Source organism: Tuber melanosporum, assembly GCF_000151645.1.
Source record: "Tuber melanosporum whole genome shotgun sequence assembly, scaffold_43, strain Mel28".
Lineage (NCBI taxonomy): Eukaryota > Fungi > Ascomycota > Pezizomycetes > Pezizales > Tuberaceae > Tuber > Tuber melanosporum.
In genome coordinates, this window is record NW_003299088.1 from 501,446 (window position 1) to 523,753 (window position 22,308).

At 40.8% G+C, this 22,308-nt stretch overlaps 2 protein-coding genes; both read right to left on the bottom strand.

Annotated features, from left to right (window-relative positions):
- Positions 1–4,947: 4,947 nt before the first annotated feature.
- On the bottom strand, positions 4,948–6,256 carry GSTUM_00008207001 (uncharacterized protein). XM_002839902.2 has 6 exons: positions 5,975–6,256; positions 5,809–5,907; positions 5,666–5,754; positions 5,468–5,610; positions 5,243–5,388; positions 4,948–5,169 (listed from the first exon to the last, which is right to left on the bottom strand). The coding sequence occupies exons 1-6, from the start codon at positions 6,133–6,135 to the stop codon at positions 5,052–5,054; spliced, it is 756 nt and encodes a 251-aa protein (XP_002839948.1). The 5' UTR covers positions 6,136–6,256; the 3' UTR covers positions 4,948–5,051.
- Positions 6,257–17,508: 11,252 nt separating this feature from the next.
- GSTUM_00008208001 (uncharacterized protein) lies at positions 17,509–21,113 on the bottom strand. XM_002839903.2 has 6 exons: positions 20,765–21,113; positions 20,235–20,679; positions 19,644–20,094; positions 19,226–19,583; positions 18,920–19,162; positions 17,509–18,861 (listed from the first exon to the last, which is right to left on the bottom strand). Exons 2-6 carry the CDS (start codon positions 20,425–20,427, stop codon positions 18,181–18,183), a joined length of 1,926 nt encoding a protein of 641 aa, XP_002839949.1. The 5' UTR covers positions 20,428–20,679; positions 20,765–21,113; the 3' UTR covers positions 17,509–18,180.
- Positions 21,114–22,308: the final 1,195 nt, after the last annotated feature.

Below are 22,308 nucleotides of genomic sequence, written 5' to 3' on the forward strand. Positions count from 1 at the left end.
AATCACTACCATCCAGTCTGAAAACCGTCCAACGAAACCTCCACTACAGTCGAAAACCAACAAACATACAAGCTAAACCTATAGGCGACACAATGGCAGGGAGGAGACAACCAACATATCAACCTCTCACACCTGCATGTCCAGCTGTCAACCCTATAAACCCACTTTGCCGGTTGCCTCCGAAGAGTGTACCGGTAAGGAGTACCTGTACCCACTGCCTGTCCCCCAACCAAAATAATACAAACATAGGAAATACATAGAGGTAGTAAAAGACTAAAAGAGAGTTAGTGGGGCCTATCTCCCATCCATAGTACTATGCCTCCTCCTGCCAATCCCGTAGCCAAACCAAAGAAACCAAACAAGCCCCACAAAATCCAGTGCGCAACACCCAAACAAGTCCAACCAGATGGTTACAACCCACTATCTGCACAGGTGGCTATCAGCTAGCCAGTCCATCAAGGAGCTTTGCAGTACTCAGCAGCTTCACCCAACAGCTCAAGTCAGACTGAAAACACTTAATTAGACCTCACCCAACCTGATGCAGGTCCAACTAGTACTCATAGGTACTTCTCCACCCCCAATTAGCCCCCTCCAAGCCCCACACCCCAGACACCACAGAGCCCATCCAGCCCCCCAGCCACTCAGACAGATCAACCATCCGACAGCCACAGGACAGCCCATACCTAGCCCTGTCAGGCAGCTACTGGTCTTAGCCACACTAATAGAGCCCCAGCCCACAGCACCTTGTAGCTAAAGGAGGCCCACCAGCCACAGCCAGGAGCCACAAAAGAGGCACCACCAAAACCCGAAGGCACTGGCACCAGCCACAGCATCCAGTCCAGTCGAACCGAAGTTCAACCAAGTTGGGAAAAAATAGGCAGAGCCAGCCAAAGCAAGCCCCACAGGTCCGGCAACAGGTACAGACCGAACTAAGAGCAAGAGGCACCGGCCAACTGATGCAACATGAAGGGGAGAGGGCGAGCAAACTGAAGCAAACAAACAGAAAGTAGGCCCCACTTGCAATGGGTGAAGCCATCAACCATAATCCACAACTGAACTACCCAAATGCACAGACAACGCAAGTGCCTGGTAGCCAATCATCCCACACCACCCCAGGCCGTAACGAAAAACCACACCAGAGGGTAAGAGTTTCCAGTGTTAAAGCTATCTCTACCCAGGCAAGGAGGAGATACCTGACTAAACCACTGTAAATTCCATAAGGACAAAACTTCCAAGGAAATAGCGATAAGCAACATCGTATGATTCCGACCATAGAAATATAACATAACAAGGAGGGGCTGGACAGGTACTGCCCTGCCACGTAAGAGGTGATGCGGTCAGTACAACGAGTTGAGGATGTGGAATGGTCATTAAGCTAACCCACTGGCATTTTGTATTGTGAGAACTAGGGACTCTGTTAAAACCCAACAAGAAACATGAGCTGGCCCAAAGAATGACACGGGTAATTCCCCCAAGCACTAAGTTCAATCCCCCCAATCGAACGCGAAACCTCCAAGTAGATAATAGACAGGAAGCCGAAGACATTTTACCGAAAGAGGCTCGTAAGCGACCGTAATAAATAGCTTGAAGTACCAGTATCGTGAGATAACCAGCAGGCAACGAAACGAGAAGCAAACAAGTAATCCGCCATGCAATGCCAACAGACCTCAACACTAAGAACCCCAGGAACTACTGAGTGAACTCAGATATCTCCCCCGGAATCCAAGGTATCATGGCCCATCATGGGTGTGAAAGAAACGCTCGGGATGAAGCGACGGCAAGGACTAGGAAAAGTACTTAGAATAAAGCATGACAAGCCTATCCTCTTTGGCTTTATAAGACTGCTTATATAGTGTTCTTCTTACCTCAAGTCATATGACCTAAAGTGGTCACATGCATGAAGCCAAATCATAACAAACTAGCCATATGACCAAAGTAGGCACATGTTTGAAACCCATGACCTTGTATCAAGGTCATGTACAAAAACCCATAAACCAATCATAATGTAATAAATAAGTCATATGATACCCAGTGGTTACATGCGTGAAACCCATAACCTCCTAATGAGGTAATATACAAAACATAAATCATATGTGTAAGGCATACCCACAAGGCATACTTATAAGGCATACGCACTAGGCACATATCCCATGACTCATAATCGAGTCATGTACAACACATAATAAATTATAACATAACAAGTCATATGACCTAAATGAGTCATATGCTCAAAACAATAACATACCTATAACTCATAATCATGAGTTATGTGAAAACCTTTTCCATGCCAAGCTATATCCGTGATATATATAATACTTTATGGCTTAGTCCTACTTGACACTGGCTTTCCAATAGTATAAAGAACATCTCCATAATGCCAACATCTGTGGAAATACTGCTACTTACAGAAATGATCTTTCCTATCACTTTTCTGACTACTTACCTATCTTGTCTTTCAATTTTTATACTATAACATTTTTATAATTCATTCTAAAATGCTTTTGGGTTAAAATTTTGTCTACTTTCTACTGTGACCAAGGTATAAGTTATGCTTGATATTGGTTGTATCTCGTGAATTCTCTAATTTAGTAGACATATTCTACTATTTGTTACTATATTTGATTATATTCTAAGTTTAACTAATATGTTCTGTTATATCCTGACTTTAGTTAGTATATTCAATTGCTTCCTGGATATAATAGGCATATTCTGTTGTTAGGAATACCGAGATCCAATACCTAGAAATCACCCCAAGTAGATTAGCCTCACCCAATATCAGAATCCCTAGTCTCCCACACCCCACTCCAGTCCCCTTACTGGGCCCGCACGTCATCATACATTTCAATCTCAATTGCTTCCTGTGGCTATAATACTACAGAATTGAAGGTATTAGAATAATACCGTATACATCACTGCTGTCCATCCGACCAGATTCTGTTCGCAGGATATATGGGAGGGGACCTTCAGCTAGGTCTGAGAAGTGGAACAGAGTAAATCAATCACCTACCCAGAGTTAGTAGGCTTCAAAGATGTGACATCTTTGGCACGGGCAGTAGGTAACAGGAAGTTTTTACATGAAGAGATGATATCAAAGTGTAAAGGATCTCAACAAGAGACCAATACATTCGCATCTGCTCTACAATAACCAGAAGAGTCGAGAACTCCGAGGGACACTACTACCAAAGCCAATAAACTTCACGGAGTGTTGTAATCAGTTTTTGAAATACCTTGTAGCTGCGAGGATAACGCCCAATACTACAATAACAATTAAAACCCTATTACTCAGAGCAACTAAGGGTTACCGACCAAGGAAATATTTGTCAATTCAGTGGAATCGCTTTCTGCGAATTAGTAGGAAGTCCTCCAGAAGATATCTATTAGTTGAATAAGAAGTTATGAAGGTTTGAAGTCAGGCAACCTAAAAGGGTTACGATTATGACTACCTTCAGAGATGTAACCCACAGATGAAACCGATTATATCATCAATGACGAAGTCAATTGGGGTCAACTCAGTTCGACATGAGAACTAGGCCACAAATCTAAAGAACTCTAATAATCAGATAGCTACTATTGGGAACAGTATAGTTCCTAGTTAAGTTTTATCGTCATTGCCAAAAAGGATGTGGTGATTTTCAGGGTCTTCAGGTATTCGTACCTATTAAGAATACCCGATGTTGCGAGATATATTCTGTGAGGTACATAGTTTTAGAATAAACAAATGTAGTCTACAAATACTCAGACACGGAATATAAATATCGAAGTACCTCCCAAGCTTTAGACATCATCAAGTAATGGAGAAGAGATCTTAATAATATAATATTGTTTTTACGATTCTATCTTACTTTACCGAATTTACTTCGCTCTTAGTAGTCACAAATGAAGCAAGTGAATTTGAGTCTTCCTAAACAATCTCTATCTACAGAAATGAATCTTAGTTGGCCTAGACAATTCTGAAGTCTATCAGATTGTCTCCACCTAACACCTGTTACCTCCTGAGCATAGCAAGTACATTCTGATATTTCCAGAGATTCATTGTCATATCTATTTGTATCTCTGTTATTAATTTCTTTTTAGATGCCCCTTGCTTCTGACATATGGAATGTACTAGACCCAAGCTTTAATTTTTTTCTAATGTAGATAAGTAATGAAATCTAAACATGATAATACAAGTAATCGCTATTAATGTACTAATTGAGAAGTAACAGTAGTGCTAGAAAATTCCTAAATGGGTAGTTGTATAACAAAGATACAAACAAGTAAATAGAAGAAATATTATAACCAGCTTATATAAGTTTAAATATAAAGGAAACATATTTGCTACTAGGCAAAGATCTAAGTAGTGAGAACCAATGTCAAGCTAGATACAGTAGTAGAAAGTAATAGGATTACATTATAAACTTTATAAAGAGTAGAGTAAATTAAAGTGTAAGGATTATAATAAGTTTATCAACAGAATATTAGGTCATAATACTCTTCTTAGACAATAAAAAAGATAATTCAAATGGAGTATTGATTCTTATATTTATTTCTTTAAAGCTATACTGTTTTACAATATCTTCCCCGCCTCCTTAAACTGATAATATTCTGCTGTAGAAATATTCACTTAAATTTTCTCTGCATTACACCAAAAGGTTGTAATTTTACTTTTACAACTTATCTCTTTTGTCACCATCCTCATACTCAATTTCCTGTATATAGAAACTGCACATATAATGCTTGCTCTATGCCCACTAGCTAGCTTGGATTGGTTACTGGTAATCATAACATGATAATAGTTTAAAAAGGGGTGCATACTAGCTTTCTCTTATAATCAGTAAGAAGCTGAAGAAACTACAATTGTCAATCACAAAGTCGGGGGAATTGGGGCAATATTTTCAAACTCCAGGGCGACATTTGTCCACATGGTGCCACAATACGGTGATATCCTGTAGGCCAGGTAAATAGTTGTTTCTCTAGAACCAGACTCGTCGGTACGATTTTATGCAGGATATCATAGACAAGGGTCCCCCATGTGAATTACCAGCATCCTCTTCCACGGACAGGCGTCAAAACTATTTAACCCATGGACCGCTAGCTCCACTCGCTCTCCAAGCCGAGAGAATCATAGAAACGATGTCTTCCACACCGACACCATTCTTCACTTGCGCGAAGATAGTAGGTCCGCCCTCTCTAAATCATCATTGTTAGTTAGGATAGCCTTGAGCAGCTCTTCTGCGCCAAGAGAGATAAAGATAGCACAAACCGCATCCTACGAGAGTCACGATCCATGACATCCAAATCCGCCCCAATGAGCTCTGCAAGGTCAGTCTTATTAACGATTAGGAGATCCGATTGAGTAATGCCAGGCCCACCCTTGCGGGGGATTTTGTCGCCTCCAGAGACATCAATCTGATCAATCAAAAAAGTTAAACCGTAAATCTCATTTTTTTTCTATAGGGAGGTAGGGCGAAGCAGAAAGAAATCATACCACATAGATGATATAATCAGCAAGCTCACGGGAATAGTTTGCTGCCAAGTTGTCACCACCGCTCTCAATCAACAAAAGCTGAGTATCGAATTCGCGATGAAGATCCTCCAACGCATGAAGGTTCTGGGAGATATCCTCACGAACTGCTCAACCCTTTAGCATAACCCAACCCACCAGCTTTAGAAAAGATAGCTGTACCGGCAGCGTGAGGGCAACCCCCAGTCTCGATAGCACGGATACGTTTAGGTTCAAGAGCCTCGTTTTTAACAAGGAATTCTTGATCCTCCCTGACCAAAAATAAATTAGACCCATAGAGTATTAAAGAAGAGAGGTGAGGATACTTGGTAAAAATGTCATTGGTAACAGCTGCGATTGAATAATGCTCTCTGAGATTTTTGCAAAGCTGCAGCATCAAAGCAGTTTTTCCGGAGCCGACAGGCCTAATAGCAGTGCAGCCTAGATTAGCTGCTGATTGGGGACACCAGAGAAACTTTACTGAAAGCTTACCCGCCGATGCCAATTGTAAAGGCACGATCTTCCCAGTTCCTACCTTCAACGATAGGGAGTTCACGAGCTAGGTAAGATCCTGGGCCATCAAGAATCTCATGCTCATGGCCATGATCGTGAGAATTGATGTTCCCACCGGAGAGGTCATGGGTGTGGGTCATTTTTCTTCGTTTTATTTCCGCAGAAGCTAGGTAGGTTTATCGAGCTTAGAGTGTAGAGGGAAAATGAGATGATGACGGGGCGTAATGAAGGTTGGAAGATTGAGGGCCCGTTTATATTGGGGTATGGCAGAAAAAGGTCGGAAAAATAAAATAAAATATCAGCAAGATCATGTGGGGTACGATAGCAGATCCTCTGCACTGATGGAAAAATTATTGTCTTGGCAGGCGCTAGAAATCCAGATTGAAGGGGTAGGAATTTTAGCATGGTACATCTAATCAACCAGTTAGATTGTGATAAAACTGTAAGTATGATAGATGGCTTGAAAATAATACAATTCTGAAATTGAAACATATTATAAAATCTAGAAATAAATGCATGCACCTGGAAATATGTTAAAAAAACTTATTGACTTAAGTTCTACTAGTATACATTATAGGATTCTTTAAGATTAGCTATAGTTCTAATAAAAATACTCAAAATTGCATTAAACAATAAATTCAAGTTCAAGTCTGAAATTAAGTCAACTTTTCTATATAATATATTCCATTTTAACTCCTTGTTTCTCCGCTCTAGCAAGTACAAAGAATTCATAAAACAATACTTAGAATATATTCTACATGATTTTATTTAATAACATATTATAGTAGTAAAAGGTAATACAAAATTAAGTCCTAAAGAAGAAGACTTAAAAATTTAATAATAGAGATTTACTAACTAAATATTTAACAGAATTGATAAGAAATTATAAAACAAGTAGCTGCTACTCAAGTACAGCTAGACATATCTGAAAATAGGAGTATACAAACCCTATTAATTTTTTTACAATATACTAAGAAACACATTTTCAATACCCCTATGAGCCTCATTGCAAGACCAGTACTCTGTTTCTCACATTTTAGTCATTTATGTCCCAATTCTAAAATGTACAAAGTTGGCAGCTTCTGCGTTAAATTCCAACTGAAGTTGGCTATATATTAGTACAAGGTAATAGTAACTACTATAATTGACTATTAATAATAAATAATTCATAAGAGTTGATTAAAATAAGTAGAGAACTATTCAACCAAGTGTGTATTAATGTATTTTCTATTAAAGTCTAATGTTTACTAGCCAAACATTACTGGCTATTAAAACAAGTTCTGATGATCCTATAATGTCTCATGATGGATTCTCACACAGATTCCTTCCTTAGTGTAATGATCCCCATTTTAGATAGTTAGTTCTTGGCGATGGGGAATGATACTTATCTTTTCTGTCTTCTTCTTTCTTTGTCTTACTATAGCTCTAGGCCTCTGCCTATGTTACCGATAGTACAAGACCTTTGTCATCTATCGGCAATGCCTATCATAAGCTTTCTCTAACTCGTCTTCGTGACGAGCGCTTCTTGGCGTAATGATAACATTGCAATAAATATAAAGATCGTAAAGGTGTTTTATATTCGTTAAAGTAATAAGTAGGAAAAGTACTTAGAACAAAGCGGGAAGAACCTATCTTCCTCGGCCGCATCAGCCTCCTTATATAGTATTCTTCCCGCCTGTAGTCATGTGACCTAAAGTGGTCACATGTGCGAAACCAAATCATAACAAACTTGTCATGTGACCAAAGTGATCACATACTCAAAACCCATGACCTTATAGCGAGGTCATGTACAAAACTTAGAAACCAATCGTAACGCAATAAACAAGTCATATGACTCGACTGAGTCATATGCGTAAAACCCATGACCTCATAATGAGGTCATGTGCAAAACATAAATCATATGCGCAAGGCTTACCCGCAAGGCATACTCGCAAGGCATACTTGTCAGGCGCACATCCTATGACTCATACTTGAGCCATGTGCGAAAGCATCACAAATCCCACACATAACAAATCATATGACCCGAATGAGTCATATGTGTGAAACAATAACGTACCTGTGACTCATAACTATACATCACGTAAAAACCTTTTCCTCGCTAAGCCACATTCGTGACACTTAGCCAAACATGAAAATAACCTATTATTAAATGATACTTGACATTAAACATAAAACAAACTAAGAATAGAAATATGTGAAAATTTTAGTGAAAGTGAAACAAGTACTAGGATGTACAAGGGACAGGCAATAAAAAGTGGTACAGAATGAGTGGGAGACTTAGTATTGTGTATTGACAAAATTAACTGCAATTCAACAATCAGTGGCAACCCACCCCTCTTCATTACTCCATACTCTCAACAGTAGCAAAAAAAATTGCTCTAAGACAACCAAGAAGAAACTATTCTGCTCAGTTTTTTTTTCAATAAACTATACCTCCAATTCTTCACAGTCATGCCAAGAAATCTATTCCCTCCACACATCTCTCTGAGTTTACCAGGAGGAGGATTCTCGGGTTACACAAGCCTCAGATGAGATATCAGCAAATTTTCTACCACCTTAATATCTCCTATACTACTGTCAGAAACACAATTGCAAAGAGACTTCAAAAGGGCAAGGAGAATAAGGGTAGAGGAAGACATCCTAAAGCTACCAAGTTATGGGATGATGCTATAGTGGAGGAAGCTCTTAAAAATCGCCATACTACCTATTCTGACATTACTAAGTAAGTTTCTTCCAATATTTCTAGTAGGACAGTAAGGAGAAGACTTGAAAAAAAGTATCTTAGAAAGTAGATGGCATAAGAGAGAGTCTATTTGGATGAGGATCTAGCTTAAGAAAGGTTGAAATAGGCATTAGCTCATAGGCATTGGACAAAGAAGATGTAAAGAGGGAAGGCAACATGGAAGAATGAGGTAGCCGTGGAAAGGGAAGAAAATAGGAGAAAATAGGTTTTCAGATACCCATATGAGAAATAGAATAAGGATTGTGTTGAACCCAAGGCTAGAAGAAGGGAGAGAGGGATTAGCCAGATAATAACTGGTTGTTTTTATAGTCAAACTCATGATCTGTTTTTGCCTGTTTTTCCTGATCCTTCTTCTGCTAGGTGTAGAGTTACTAGGAAGTCAATTATTGATGTTTATGATCATTATGACTTTCTAGGTATATGGGAGAATATCAGAGAAAAGTCTGGAGAAGAGGTATTTTTTATCATTGATAATGCTAAAACTCACTTGCCTTTTAGGAGATGGCTCAGAGGGTAAGGAATTATACGGATAGAAATTCCTGCCTATTCACCAGATCTCAATCCAATTGAAAATATTTGATCTCTAGTGAAAGGTGAGCTTCACAAGCACTACCCCAAGCTATATGATATGAAGGGTGATGTCAATGTGGTCAAGAAGGCAATAGTACAGGCCATCATTCATCGTTGGGAACTTCTTAACTCAAAGGGTTTTGATACTTTAGCTGAATCAATGGTAGATAAAATAGAGGCAATTATTAAGACTAATGGATGGTATACCAAATATTAATTTCTACTATGTATTTACATCTTTTAATTTTTTTTTTTGTTGTCATGATAGTAGATTAGTGGATGAGTGTGGTTGTCATCGCAGAGAAAAGATTTTCCTCTGTTGAATCGCAGCTAATTTTGTCCATACACAATAGTAATAGTGCAACATGACTTATAGGCTACATACATATCACTCGATGATAACCAAACTACGAAGAGAAACTTGACAGGTGAGCAGCAAAAGAAAGAAGTAATAATAATAAGAGTAATAAACAAACTACTTAAATAATAATCAAATACTAGGAAGTGGAGCTGTGAACTCCACCCTGTTGGTGCCCGCCAAAACTACACAAACTCACCTACCCACTACCACATCCAACCCAACCATGAAATAGAAAATAGGAAGGGGCTCCAGAGGCGAGAGAGAAAGTGCAATAACAAAAAAAATAAAAAGGATAGGAAATTAGCTAGCTTGAAATAGTACTCACCCAAGACCTTAGCAAAAGTAAAAATAGTTAGATGTCCAGTTGATATGAGAAGCAGATGGAAGAGACTGGAAGACCTAAATAAGTAGGAAGGAAAAAAACGAAAAAGATAATAAAGGAAGGTCTTGCTAAAATCTTGTATGCCTACCCTGAGCAGAAGTACAGTTTGAACTCAATCAGGCATGCTAATAATTAGATTTTCCAGATCTTGAAGATCAATCTCATTTCACTCTTTCTGAATTGCAGCCTACATAGTATTATTTTTCTTTGGACGGGGAGAGCACGAGCTAATTCTTGCCAGAATAAGGTACCAAGCTCCCTCTATAAGGTTAAGATCTGGCAATTTAGTACTCTGGTGAAACAAGTAATTGTATAGTTCTTTCTCTTTCAGTATCTTTATAGTATACCTAACCTTATGAATACTAGATCCATCTTGAAGAATATAGATATAGTTTTCAGTTTCACAAGATATCCTATTCCAAATGGCTTCAAGATGTGAAACAGTATTGTCACAATATCCTTTAGCTGTAATTCAAGTTCTCATAGTAGGTTTGTCCTAATGGAGCAAAGGACCATGGACAGTACCACAGAAGCAAACTCAGATATTTATGCTTTCCAGTTTGGCAAACTTAGGGACAAGGCAGGAGGCATCAAATTCCTCAGAGAGAGTGTGTGTCACAAAAACTCACCCAGGAGAGCTACCATGATTGAAAGCAGACTTATCCGTCTAGATCACTTTCTTCCAATCTTCTATACCCCAGTCCTGAAAATACTGTACTCTCTCTAAATCATTCTAATATAGTTATATTAGCCAGTTAGAATAATATAGTACTAGAAACAGGTATTTAGCAATCAAACACACCACTTTATAACCTTATAACTATTCACATATTTTTTACTATTAAGCTATACTGAAGTATTCGAAGTCATTATACTAGCTCCCAGTACTTACAAAATAAAAAAGAAAGACTATCATAAATAGCTTACTAGTATATAGGTGAGAGTTAAAAAAGGTTTCTTTCTTGCTACTCTACAATAATATCCATCAAGGTCTAGAGAGTGGTGAAGGGTTTTCTCACAAGCCTGGACTCAAACTATGAAAGTAATTTCTGTATAAGTGGCTTTGAGCAATTTTCCGCCGATGCAGTAATAATATCAAAAGTTTTTTTCTGATTCCCAAGTTGAAAATCCAAGGTCAACCACATACTTTTCTTGGCCTAGTATTGGGAGGTTCCTTCTGTGCTGTATGATAGACAGTACTAATATGAAGACTAATAGCTGCTACAATTCTTCTGTAAGGCCAAGCAGCAATATATTGAAGTGCACAGATATGTGTACTAACCTCTATGGATACCCAACCAGTACAGATAACTGATCCATTGGAAGGTTCCAACCCATCCCCGACAATGGTATTGGAGCTAGTAGATAACTTTGAATTAGAGTTCTCTATATTATCTAATTCAAAGCATGAGGTTTTCTGACGGAAACAAGATGCACAGAGGAGATTGCCGATAGTGCAATATAGAGGGTCTTGACTTATAGCTAGAGTTTATAATGAGTGAGAGCAGGAGATAGTATCCATCCTAGAGCTACTAAATGTATAGCTAGCTGGTAGAAGGGATGAAAGAGAAAACTAGTAGACGATCATACAGAAAGTAGGATTGAAATTCAGATCCCAACTCAGAATCAAACTCAGACTCAGACTCAGACTCAAACTCCAGCTCATACTCGGATCTAGACTGCAGTAAAAATTACGAATCCGAATAAATATTAGAATCAGAGTCAGATAAGATATTGATCAAGAGTCCAAGAGCCAATTGTGGCTCTTGAACACTTTCACAGTGAGTATTCTAACAAGGAGGAGCCATTGCCCTGAAGTTTCGCATAATGCTTTTTAGCATACTTAGGGTTGGTGAAGAAGCTTTCAGCAGTTTAACTCTGCCAACACTGTTTCCCTCACTCACTTATCCTTTTATCTACTTTCACAGCTTTGACTTTGGAAAAATCCTGCTTTCTTTACTTATTGCTTTTCTGTTTTCTTCTATTTGTCTATGATGAAACTTTACATTCTTGTATCTCAGTTGAAACTTATTTCCTAATGACTAGGTGGAAACCTATTACTCGTCATCGACTATGAGGTACTGTTTTTTCTAAAGATGTCCGATATATACCATGTCTTACTTTGTCATAACGTTCCAGAATTATATCCAAAATCATCCAACTCTTCCCAATACTATACTATCTTTTATTGCCTAAGCCTTGTACCTAGTACTATACAGAGAAATACCCTTCAGTGTAGATAAGTAGGGATAACTAAAGTATCATAATAATATATATAAGAATCATGAGTACAGAACATATGAAGTGTTGATCACCATTTGAAATATGGTTCCGGATGTCTTAACTGTACACTAAGTAATTTAGAATGGGGGACAGCTTGGCAGCACAAAAAATATACTTATGTTTAATTCCCAGTAAGGTCTTAGTATTTTCTTAATTGTCAAGCCACATGAGATGTTAGATGGAGACATTTTTGTTAAAATAATGACATATCATAAATACAATATCATAAAAAGAAAGTGTATGTAAATCCAAGGGAAATAAATATTTTTATATCAATATCACTTACTACTCTACCGATTTTCAAAGCTTTCTCAGTTTTCACAATAAGATCTGAAGTTATTCTCTCCACATACAATAATGTCAATCTCACAGAGGTATGACAGGCCACAAACAGATACTCCATCTGCATCAACTCTTCAGACACAAGCATTTCATGAGTGACAGCAAGAGGTATTGTGTACTATACACGTTTACTTCCCTTAAGTCTTTGGTTCCTGAGGCTATGGTACAGATTTCAAATAAATTGATATGAAAGTTCTCAAATCAAGTAAAGAAAATGATAAATGCTTATGAAACTAGGACAATATATGGAGATGAGCTGTACAAGTCTATTGTATTAACAAAGTATAAATCTCATCACCATGTCTCAGGAACCTAGTGTATAGTAGATGTTATCAATAGAGAATTTTGTATGAAATTTAATTGCATTATACCTTATTATAATATTATGTGACAATGTAATATGTGGCTTGACTAAATTAAAAATAACTATGCTGAATCCAGGACTTGAACATCTACATACTTTATGAAATTGTACCTGAATACTAAAATATCCTCTGTTCCAAATTACTTAGTGTACAGTTAAGACTTTCAAAACTTATCCAATTCAGAACTACTTCCAATACTTATGCCAAGGTTGTAGCTAGCCACCACAACCTGGGCACTCGTCCTGAGTGCCTGATAGCTCAACGTCACTTTTCAGCTCAATGTCACTTTTCAGTTCAACGTCACTTTATGACTCAAAACAACTTTGTAGCTCAACATTACTTTGTGGCTCAACACAACTTTGTGGCTCAACATCACTTTGTAGCTCAACATTACTCTGTGGCTCGACATCACTTTGTGCCTCAACAGTACTTTGTTGCTCAATATTACTTTATGGCTTAAGATTAAATGTAATTTTAAAGTATACTTAACTTGATCATATAGAGTGATATCAAATTAACTTGTTTATATTCAACCATTTCAACATCAGAATCAACTCATTATCAATCATGGCCCCCTCATCATCTGTTGTACTTCCTAGCCAGCATGTTGAACTATATACCGATATTGAGTCACGAATCCAGGCAGCACTTACAGACTTATAAAATTCTGAATACTATTTACTAAATATTGCAGCAACTACATGAGTCTATAAAATTCCTGTCTCACGTCTCCATGGTCAGTGGAAAGGTTGTCAATCAAGGCAAGATTGATCAGGTACAAACCATGTACTTTCAGAGAACCAAGAATTGGTAGTATGCCAGTATCTGGACCTTTTTGATACTGTTAGAACTAGTGCACGACTCTAAAAGGTTTCTGGTTGCTCAAATTTGGTTCTTCAAAAGTCTCATTCCCCTCCCCCCTTCTGTACCAGTTGTTAGTGAGCAATAGACACAACGTTTTCTTAAACACCACTCTGAGTATTTTATCTACAAGCAATGTACAATTGACGCTAACCACAAAAATATGTACTAGCCTGATGAAATAAAAGCATGGTTTGAAAAGTATCAGACAGTTTGTGAGTAGTATAATATTGAGCATTCAGATTTATATAATTTTGATAAAACTAGCTTCTAAATTGGAATTGGTAAAGACCAGTAGATTATTACATAGGATTCTACATGGCAATTCTACCTTGGCAGCTCTACAAATTGATAGCTCATGTCAGTTTATGAAACAATTTCTGATAATATCTCTGTTATTCCACCTCTGATTATTGTCCCAGGTGTAATTCATCAAGAGCCATGCATGATACATTGCTATATCCATTCCTGATGATTACCTAGTTTACATATCCGATACAGGCTATAGTAATAATGAACTATCAATGAAGTGGTTGGTTCACTTTGAGAGATGTTCATCACTAAGACTTGCTGGCACCTATAGACTCCTCCTTCTTGATGGCTTTGAAACACACTATACAAAATAGTTTATCAACTACTGTGATAAGCACAGGATTATTCCCTTCTGCCTTCTTCCACATTCTAGTCACCTTCTTCAACCACTAGATGTTAGTGTTTCAACCCTATAAATATTACCATGCTGAGGTAGTTAAAGCTGCAACATGTACTAGATATAGCAAGTTTGATAAAGTTGAGTTTTCAGATATAATTGACTCTATCCGTAAGCAAATATTCAAGCAATCAACTCTACAATCTGTCTTTCAAACTACGGGACTTATCCTGTACAATCCAGATGTAGTAATCTCAAAACTACAGAAGTTTGTTGTTTCTCTACCATTACCTACAACATCACCACCACCTTCCTCACCACAAACAATTTCTCTTACCATTGCAAGTTTGAAGAGAAAGGGGGAGAAATTGCAGTGTGAGGCTACTAATCTTTCTCCTTCCTTTCAGCATCATCTTAAACTTGTAATACAAGCTGGATTTACTCAAGTACAGTCAGAAGCCCTTACAATAGAGCACTTAGAGCATACTCAGGTAGCTGAACATGCCAGAGGAGCAAGATCTAGTGCATGAAACAGAAGACAGATTCAAAAAAATGGAGAAATTTATGTTGAAGATGCATGCCAGATGGTGAAAAGAAAAGAGGATATAGAAGTTGAGAAAGCTGAAAAGCAGTTACAAAAAGCTCAAAATGCAAGAGAACGAGTAGAGCGAGCAGAGCAAAAGCCATTACTAGATGCAATAAAGGCATATGTTAAAGAGTGCCGGGCTATTCAAGCCTACAAAAAGAAAGTAGCTCAGCTAATAATTAGAAGTATTAAACAAGGATCAAGGTTGAGAAAATAGATGTATGATAAATAATATAAATTAAAAGTTTCTAACATTATATTATTGAGTAGTCAAGTAAGGTTTTAAAAAAAGAATAAAAAAACCTTAAGCCACGAAGTTGTGTTGAGCCACAAAGTGACGTTGAGCTGAAAAGTGACGTTGAGCTGTCAGGCACTCAGGAGGAGTGCCCAAGTTGCGAGAGAGCGAGCAGCCAGTGGTTGTGGCGGCTAGCCACAACCTTGGCCCGGGTATGCCTCCTCAATTAAAATTCTACTTGCTCCTTCCCTAAAGTGTACCATTTCACTTTACTCATGCTGTACAGTACTGGCAATTCTCAGCCCAAATCGGCTCGTTCACTTAGCCAGATTGCAACAGATTGCAACAGGGTTTGTGCTTCACCGGAGGACCCACCTCTAGGCACCTTGCACCGTACTGTGCTATATCTCATCCTGCTCTCTCTCCCCTATTATACTATGTTACTTCTATTATTTTTTTACTCCCGTTCTATTCTCTGTTTATTTTAAATTATTATTTTTTGTTCTTCATTCTTTCTCCTAACTTTTCCATGCTTCTGTGATTTTCTCACCCCTCAAATGTTGCTTCTTTAAGCTATCTACGAGAGACGAGAAATTCCACATACCCCATATATCATACTACTGGTTCTCAATACCGCACAGTACCACAGTAGTAGTACCGATATACCAGTATTAGACAACTAAGCATACCCGGTTCAAAACAGTTTACTCGTTCACTCAATTTGTACATTTTTGAGTCAGACTATTGGCATGAGGTTTACTATGTTCTTTTACTAGAATCCCTAGGTGTTCACTACGTTCATCGGGGAAGCAAAAATACTTTTCGAATTATTTTTTTTTTTAGGTGTTTGCGCTTACTAAAATGTGAACTTATTTTTGGCCCCCCCGCTGTATCATAGACTAACCGATGCATTCCTAGCTGAGTAAAAGCTATGATAATATTATTATGATATAAATCCAGCATCATGAAAGATCACTCAGTGCAACTGCATTAATAGCATCCTGTGGAACCTCTTCTCTTCTTTTCTTTTTTTTTAACTTATGCTAATCGATCCGAGGTCCCAATACCTGTCATGCCACCCAAATTTTTCCGACCTTTTCTCTGATACCATAATATTATCGTACTTAAACTAGACGGCGGCATCTCATCCAATGCCACCTTGCAACAGACGGTTCAAAAACGTTCTCCCAACTTTCGACCTTCTGAAAATCTTGGTGCTAGACGGTCAAAACAAGACGTTGCTCCAGAGGTGCTGCTGCAACCTCCATCTCGATCTACATGAGATTTTTAACCCTTGATAGTTTAGCATTAGCTATAGTTGATAGGAGTACCAATGCTTGAACTTGATAGTGCACTTAAACGGTGCATTAGGCAAACACCAAACCGTGTATTTCCCTTACACAACACCCAACCGTCTAGGCGGCCGTCCGCTCGAGTATACAGTAGGTAAACGGACCCTGAGTTGAACTGGGAAGCAGCCGGTAAGACACGTGATACAGGTGGGAAAGGGAGATAGAGGGATGAGGTTGAGATGGCGGGGTGAGTAAAAGCCTTATCGGCGTGCGTAACTGCCGACTGCCGATCTTTTACCGGGTGAGGTGCTCTGGTACAGTACTGTGTGTAGCATCATAACCTCACAGCGCGGTTTGCTGAAAGGCTCTTGTGCTTGTACGTACCGCTATTTTGGTTGTGAAACAGTACTGTACAGTACGAGTAAAGTACAGCACTGGCACAGCACTTTTGCAATAAAGAGAGTTAAGATTTTCAACCTTATGTAATATCATACATTGGACCGTTAGCATATGCAATGGGGGGATCAAAGACAACAAACTATAACTTCTTGGAAAAACTACATGAGATGAGCTCCGCCGCCCCTTCAACTCCCACAATAAGGGTAAGTAGTAAAAGGATCCTTCTTGCATGATGTTTAAAGGTTACGAGTTCAAGCATTAATCCTTCTAGCTCAATGATCCCGTACCACCACAACCCACCAACCTTCTCAGAGCCAACAAAAAGGTAACCTTCCTAGCCCCATACCCTCACTGGGATTGGTGATTCCAAATCCTTCCAACAGGTAAGGAAACAACCTCCACCTCCACACCAATCCCGACCTCAGGAGGAAAGGAGAAGCAAGTGTTTTTTTTTTTGTGCAATTGTGAGTATTTGAATAAGCGCAACTGCGCATCACAAAACCACTTATCATAACAGGCAAATAAGAACGCCCCGCTTGATCCAAGAGCCCGAAAGTACATAGGAAATGTGGACAAAAGAGATGGGAGAAGAAAAAAAGTAGAAAATAGGTGGATTGAAATTTAAAGAGAAATCAAATAGGAAGGAGGAACCACAGGAAGAACCCTTGTAAAAAGGAAAAGGTGAATAGAAAGAAATCAAGAAAAATGTAAGAAAAACAATGTTCAAGAAAACCGAGTAAGGTGCAGTCAGGAGAGATAGTTATTAGGTATAAAAACCGAGAGCCACAAGTTTGCGTTAACAAAAGGAGAATTAGGAAACTTGCGCTCCGCCCAAATCCGTCTCAGCTCTCCCCACGCACTAGCAGCTAACCTTTGCACTCCAAACTCTAGGTAGATGATTCAACGTGACCCTCCTACCCGGAACTCAATGGGAAAAAAAAATAGATAATCGTATCTAGACCAGCACCAGAAATGGCGGGAATAGTACGGGTAGAACCAGAAATAAAAAAAATACACAAAACAAATAGGGATCATGGATCTCATACAAGGCTATGATCATAAGGTGGAGCAAAAGCTGCGGTAGGTAAGGAAAAAGCAGAACAGCCCTCACTAAAGTTCATGTAGCGTTGTTCCCCTTTACTCGTTTGTTCCCCCCTACCCTTGGGCTTTGCTTGATCTTGTTGTTCTGAGCTCCATTGACTCCACTTTCGTCATCTCCTTCGTTTTTCACGTTGCTCGTAGTACTAGCCCTTCGCCGTTTGTTAGTATTGGGCGATGTATTCGCACTCACAACGGTAGTACTTGTTTGCGAACTGGGGTTGCTCGTCGGGTGGGCTTGTTGTGAATGTTGTTGTACTAACCCAGGAGCCTGAATATGGTTTTGGGCAGGACTAGGCGTTGTCCCTGGTCCTCCGCCGCCTCCCATATGTGGTGATGGAGGAACACCCATTCTCATTCCATCTGCCGAGGGCGAGTTCATCCCGACTGGTACACCACCCGGCACGCCCAGATGTTGCCCAGGATGTTGAAGCATACCTGGACCAGCATGGCCACCTGGGTGACCCTGTTGGACCTGTAGTCCGGGTGCTGTTGCCGCCATCACCGCTGCTTGAGCCTGCTGCTGCTGCTGCTGCTGCTGCTGTTGGGCGTGCTGGTTCGCCAGGTGCTGCTGCTGCTGAGCATGCTGCTGTTGCTGCTGTTGGCTGACATAGCTTTGCAGAGCTTGTCGTGGAGCAAGAGCGGGGTTCAAGTGTGAGTAATTGAACAAGTCTCGCATTTGCGACATTGTTTCCGATATCTTTTTTATCGCACTAATCAGCCCAACAGCTCCAAGCAGAATTCGGGGTGATGTAAACCTCTAAGCATTGAAGCACTGCGTGGGGTACGCCATAATTGTTTACTATATTTTCTGATGCGTGTCCCTGCTGCGACGGACGTTTGCCTAGTGATTTGCTACCCGGAGAAGATTTCATAATATCTGGTGAATCTTGACCAAAGTTTCGAGGGACGTATTCCGAGTGCTCCTCGACCTGGAAGTCCAATTCTTCCATTTTGGAACTCGCGTTAAATGTCGCCCGCAGGCCTCCACGAGCAACCAACTATCGGTAATGGTTAGAGGGCCGACACAGTAACCGTTATCTAGGGGTGGAATAGAAACTAACGTGCAATCCATTCCCAAACCAATATATGAAGCTCGTTTTTGGGCACTCTACAATATGACACTGGTTTGCGAGCTCCTTTTCCCGGACGTTTTCCAGCACTATCTGGATATTTTGAACTCCTGACCCGAATAGGACGAAGTAATACCTCGCCAGTACCTGGGTGGTTACTTCAAACTGCTTGGTTTCCCGTGTGTTGTTATGCCACAGACGTTGTCGCATCACTCCAGATGGTGCGTAGAACTCTGCTACGAACCTCCGCCAACGATCTATATCGTTTGATTCTTTACTAGCATCAAATGCCGAAAGGTGCCCGGAAAACCGATACAATCCAAGGACTGAGTGTCCAAGTAATGTTTTTCTAATCAAAGCAGTGAATTAGCCTGATAGCAGAATCTCAAAACTAAAGAGGTGGAGTTACGGTGTTTGGCGAGCTTGAGCTGCCGCCATTGCTGCCTGTTGAGCTGCTTGCATGGGTATCGGCGGTTGTGGAGGCATCGCCATGGGTGTTTGAGCATTTGCTGCGTTCGCTTGGTTTAATGCGATTTGCTGTGCAGCAACCGCCATCTGCTGCTGTTGTTGCTGCTGGTGGTGGGCATGTAATTGTTGCACATGAGGCGGAAGGTTTACATTTCCTCTCATGTGAGGATTTCCAGCTCCGTAGCCCCCCATATTTGCACCGGGAATTCCTCCGGGTCCACCCTGATACATCCCATTTGGCATGCCGGTCCGAACTTGAGGATTTCCATTATTCTGAAAGACCATGCCCCCGGGGGCTCCCATTCCATTCATCAGATGTGCCTGCTGCTGCTGCTGTTGCTGCCGCCGCAGTTGTTGTTGTATCTGGGCCATCTGTGGGTGCATTCCTGCCACTATTCACACAACCCAAATTAGAATCATCAACTGTCAATCTTCCTCGGACCATGTCACGATTGGGGGGGCACAATCGCGACAACTAGTACGCGCCAATTGAGGCGATGTAGGAAAACATGGAGTTTGAGGGGCCACTAACACACGAGCTGCTGCTGCTGCTGGTAAGCAGCGGCTTGGGCTGCTTGAGCTTGGGCCTGCTGAGGATGTAGGTGCTGCATTGCGGCGTGAGCAGGTTGTCCCGGGTGCCCTTGAATATGCTGTTGAGGACCTTGTTGGACACCTGGATGTTGCTGCAATTGGTTAGGATGTGAATATGAGGCGGAGGTGGTCATCATAATGGAGAAAGGTGTACGGGGTCCGGTCCGTTAGGTGGAGGAAAGCGCGGGATCGAGAAAAAATCTGATATGCGAAGCTACCGCAAGGCGGTCGGGCCGGGAGAAAGAAAGTCGCGCCGCGGTATTCAAGACCGGGCAGGCGAGAGCCGCGAGAGAGCAGACGATATTTCCAGAAACCCTAGTTTGACCCGGAACCCGTCCGAAGCGACGAGCCCAGCGCCGAGAGGGGGAGGGTGAAAGGAACAATAACTGTGATGGAACAGTCGTGAGCTAAATTTATTAGGAGAGGTGATGAGGGGGGGAGGTTGAGGTTGAATGGTGTAATTGTAGATACCTTTGTGGTGATGGCGGGAGAATGGTATTTTTCCCTTTGAAGGGTTGGGTAGCTGAGCCAGAAGTGAGTTGCTTTGCGAAAGAGAGGGTCGTGTTATGTTCTGCGGCGTGCAGAACAGGAGAGGGGTTTAGGGTTGTTGAGGCTCGCCGGAAGGGAATGGGCTGGCTCCGTCGCGCGCGATGCACCGAGTAACGACCCCAAAGTAATCTACGGAGGTTGGGCGTTTCCGAGCCACAGGACAGTGGAAGACCGATACCGGTAGGCAGCAACACGTACACGGCAGGATCGAGAAGGAGGGGAAGCAGCTTGCGAGCTGTGTAGAGTTTAGGGGAGATAGGGTGGGACCGGGGGTATTGTGGGAGAGAAAGTGATGGGTAGTAACAAGTGGGAGCAGGTAGAGAGAGAGCGGGTGGGAGGTTGGGGGTACAGCGGGTGGGAAATTCGCCGCAGATATAGCAAGAATACCGTATGAAGCACCGTATCCAAGTGAAAAACAAAAAGAAAAAGCCAAAAAAAAAAAAAAAGGATGGAAGATGGAGGATGGCTATGAAAGCAGGAAACTCTGAGATCTCATGACCGCCTTGCTGGCTTCGCTTCGTTTTTTTCCTTTCCTTCGTTCTTCGTACCGGTAACCTTGCGTTTTCCCTTACGCCCTTTGCCTATTCTCTAACCCTTTTTTCTTATATCGCAGAACAGACAAGAGTTCCCAAGAGCCGTGGGGGACAAGTTAGAGCGTCCAATCTGATATGGCACTCGAATAGAGCTTTATAACAGCACTGTTTCGGTAGAGGTTTCGCCGATGAAGTGAATAGGGCTTCAAGAAAGAGAAAATACCAATGAACAGATAATATAAAAAAAAAAATTTAAAAAAAACTTGAGGGAGAGAAATCGGAATAAAACCCCGACAAATCTCAGGGCTATTCTCTCTTCTTTTTTTTCCCCCTTGTTTCCTTCCCTGTCTTCGCACGAGAAAAAGCGGTTAGTGATGAAAGATCTAGGTGATGATTGATGATGGATTGAATGCGATCACAGCGACGCGCAATGAACAGGCAGACAAGATGGACACCGGACAGACAGAAAAAAGGGCGGGCGGGTTAAAGCTTTTTCTTTCTCTTTCTCTCTTTCCTCGCCTTCGAAGGGGGGGGGTGGTCTCTCTTTTTCACTGTTTTTCTTCCCTCCCTTCCCTTTCTCTCTCATCCTCTTACCTTTTTTCCCTGAGGGGAAGAAGGGGGTGCTTTTTTTATGAAATGCCACCTAATTTGCCCCCTTTTTCCCTATCCTCCAGGAGTTTGCCCTTAATTCACCAAATGCAGTACGATGCCAAGCCATCGTTTCCATCAATAGGGTTTCCGTCGGCGAATTTTTTTTTCCTCCCACTCAAGGGTATAAATTCGGATCTCTGACAACCTCCTTTCTCTTCGTCGAACACTCCACTCAACAACTCACAGCAACACACACAGCACACAGCATACAGCTCCACGCCGACTGCCTGTCTTTGGCACGGATACCGGATGGGTGCTCAGGTAATTTCTCCTTTTTCTCGA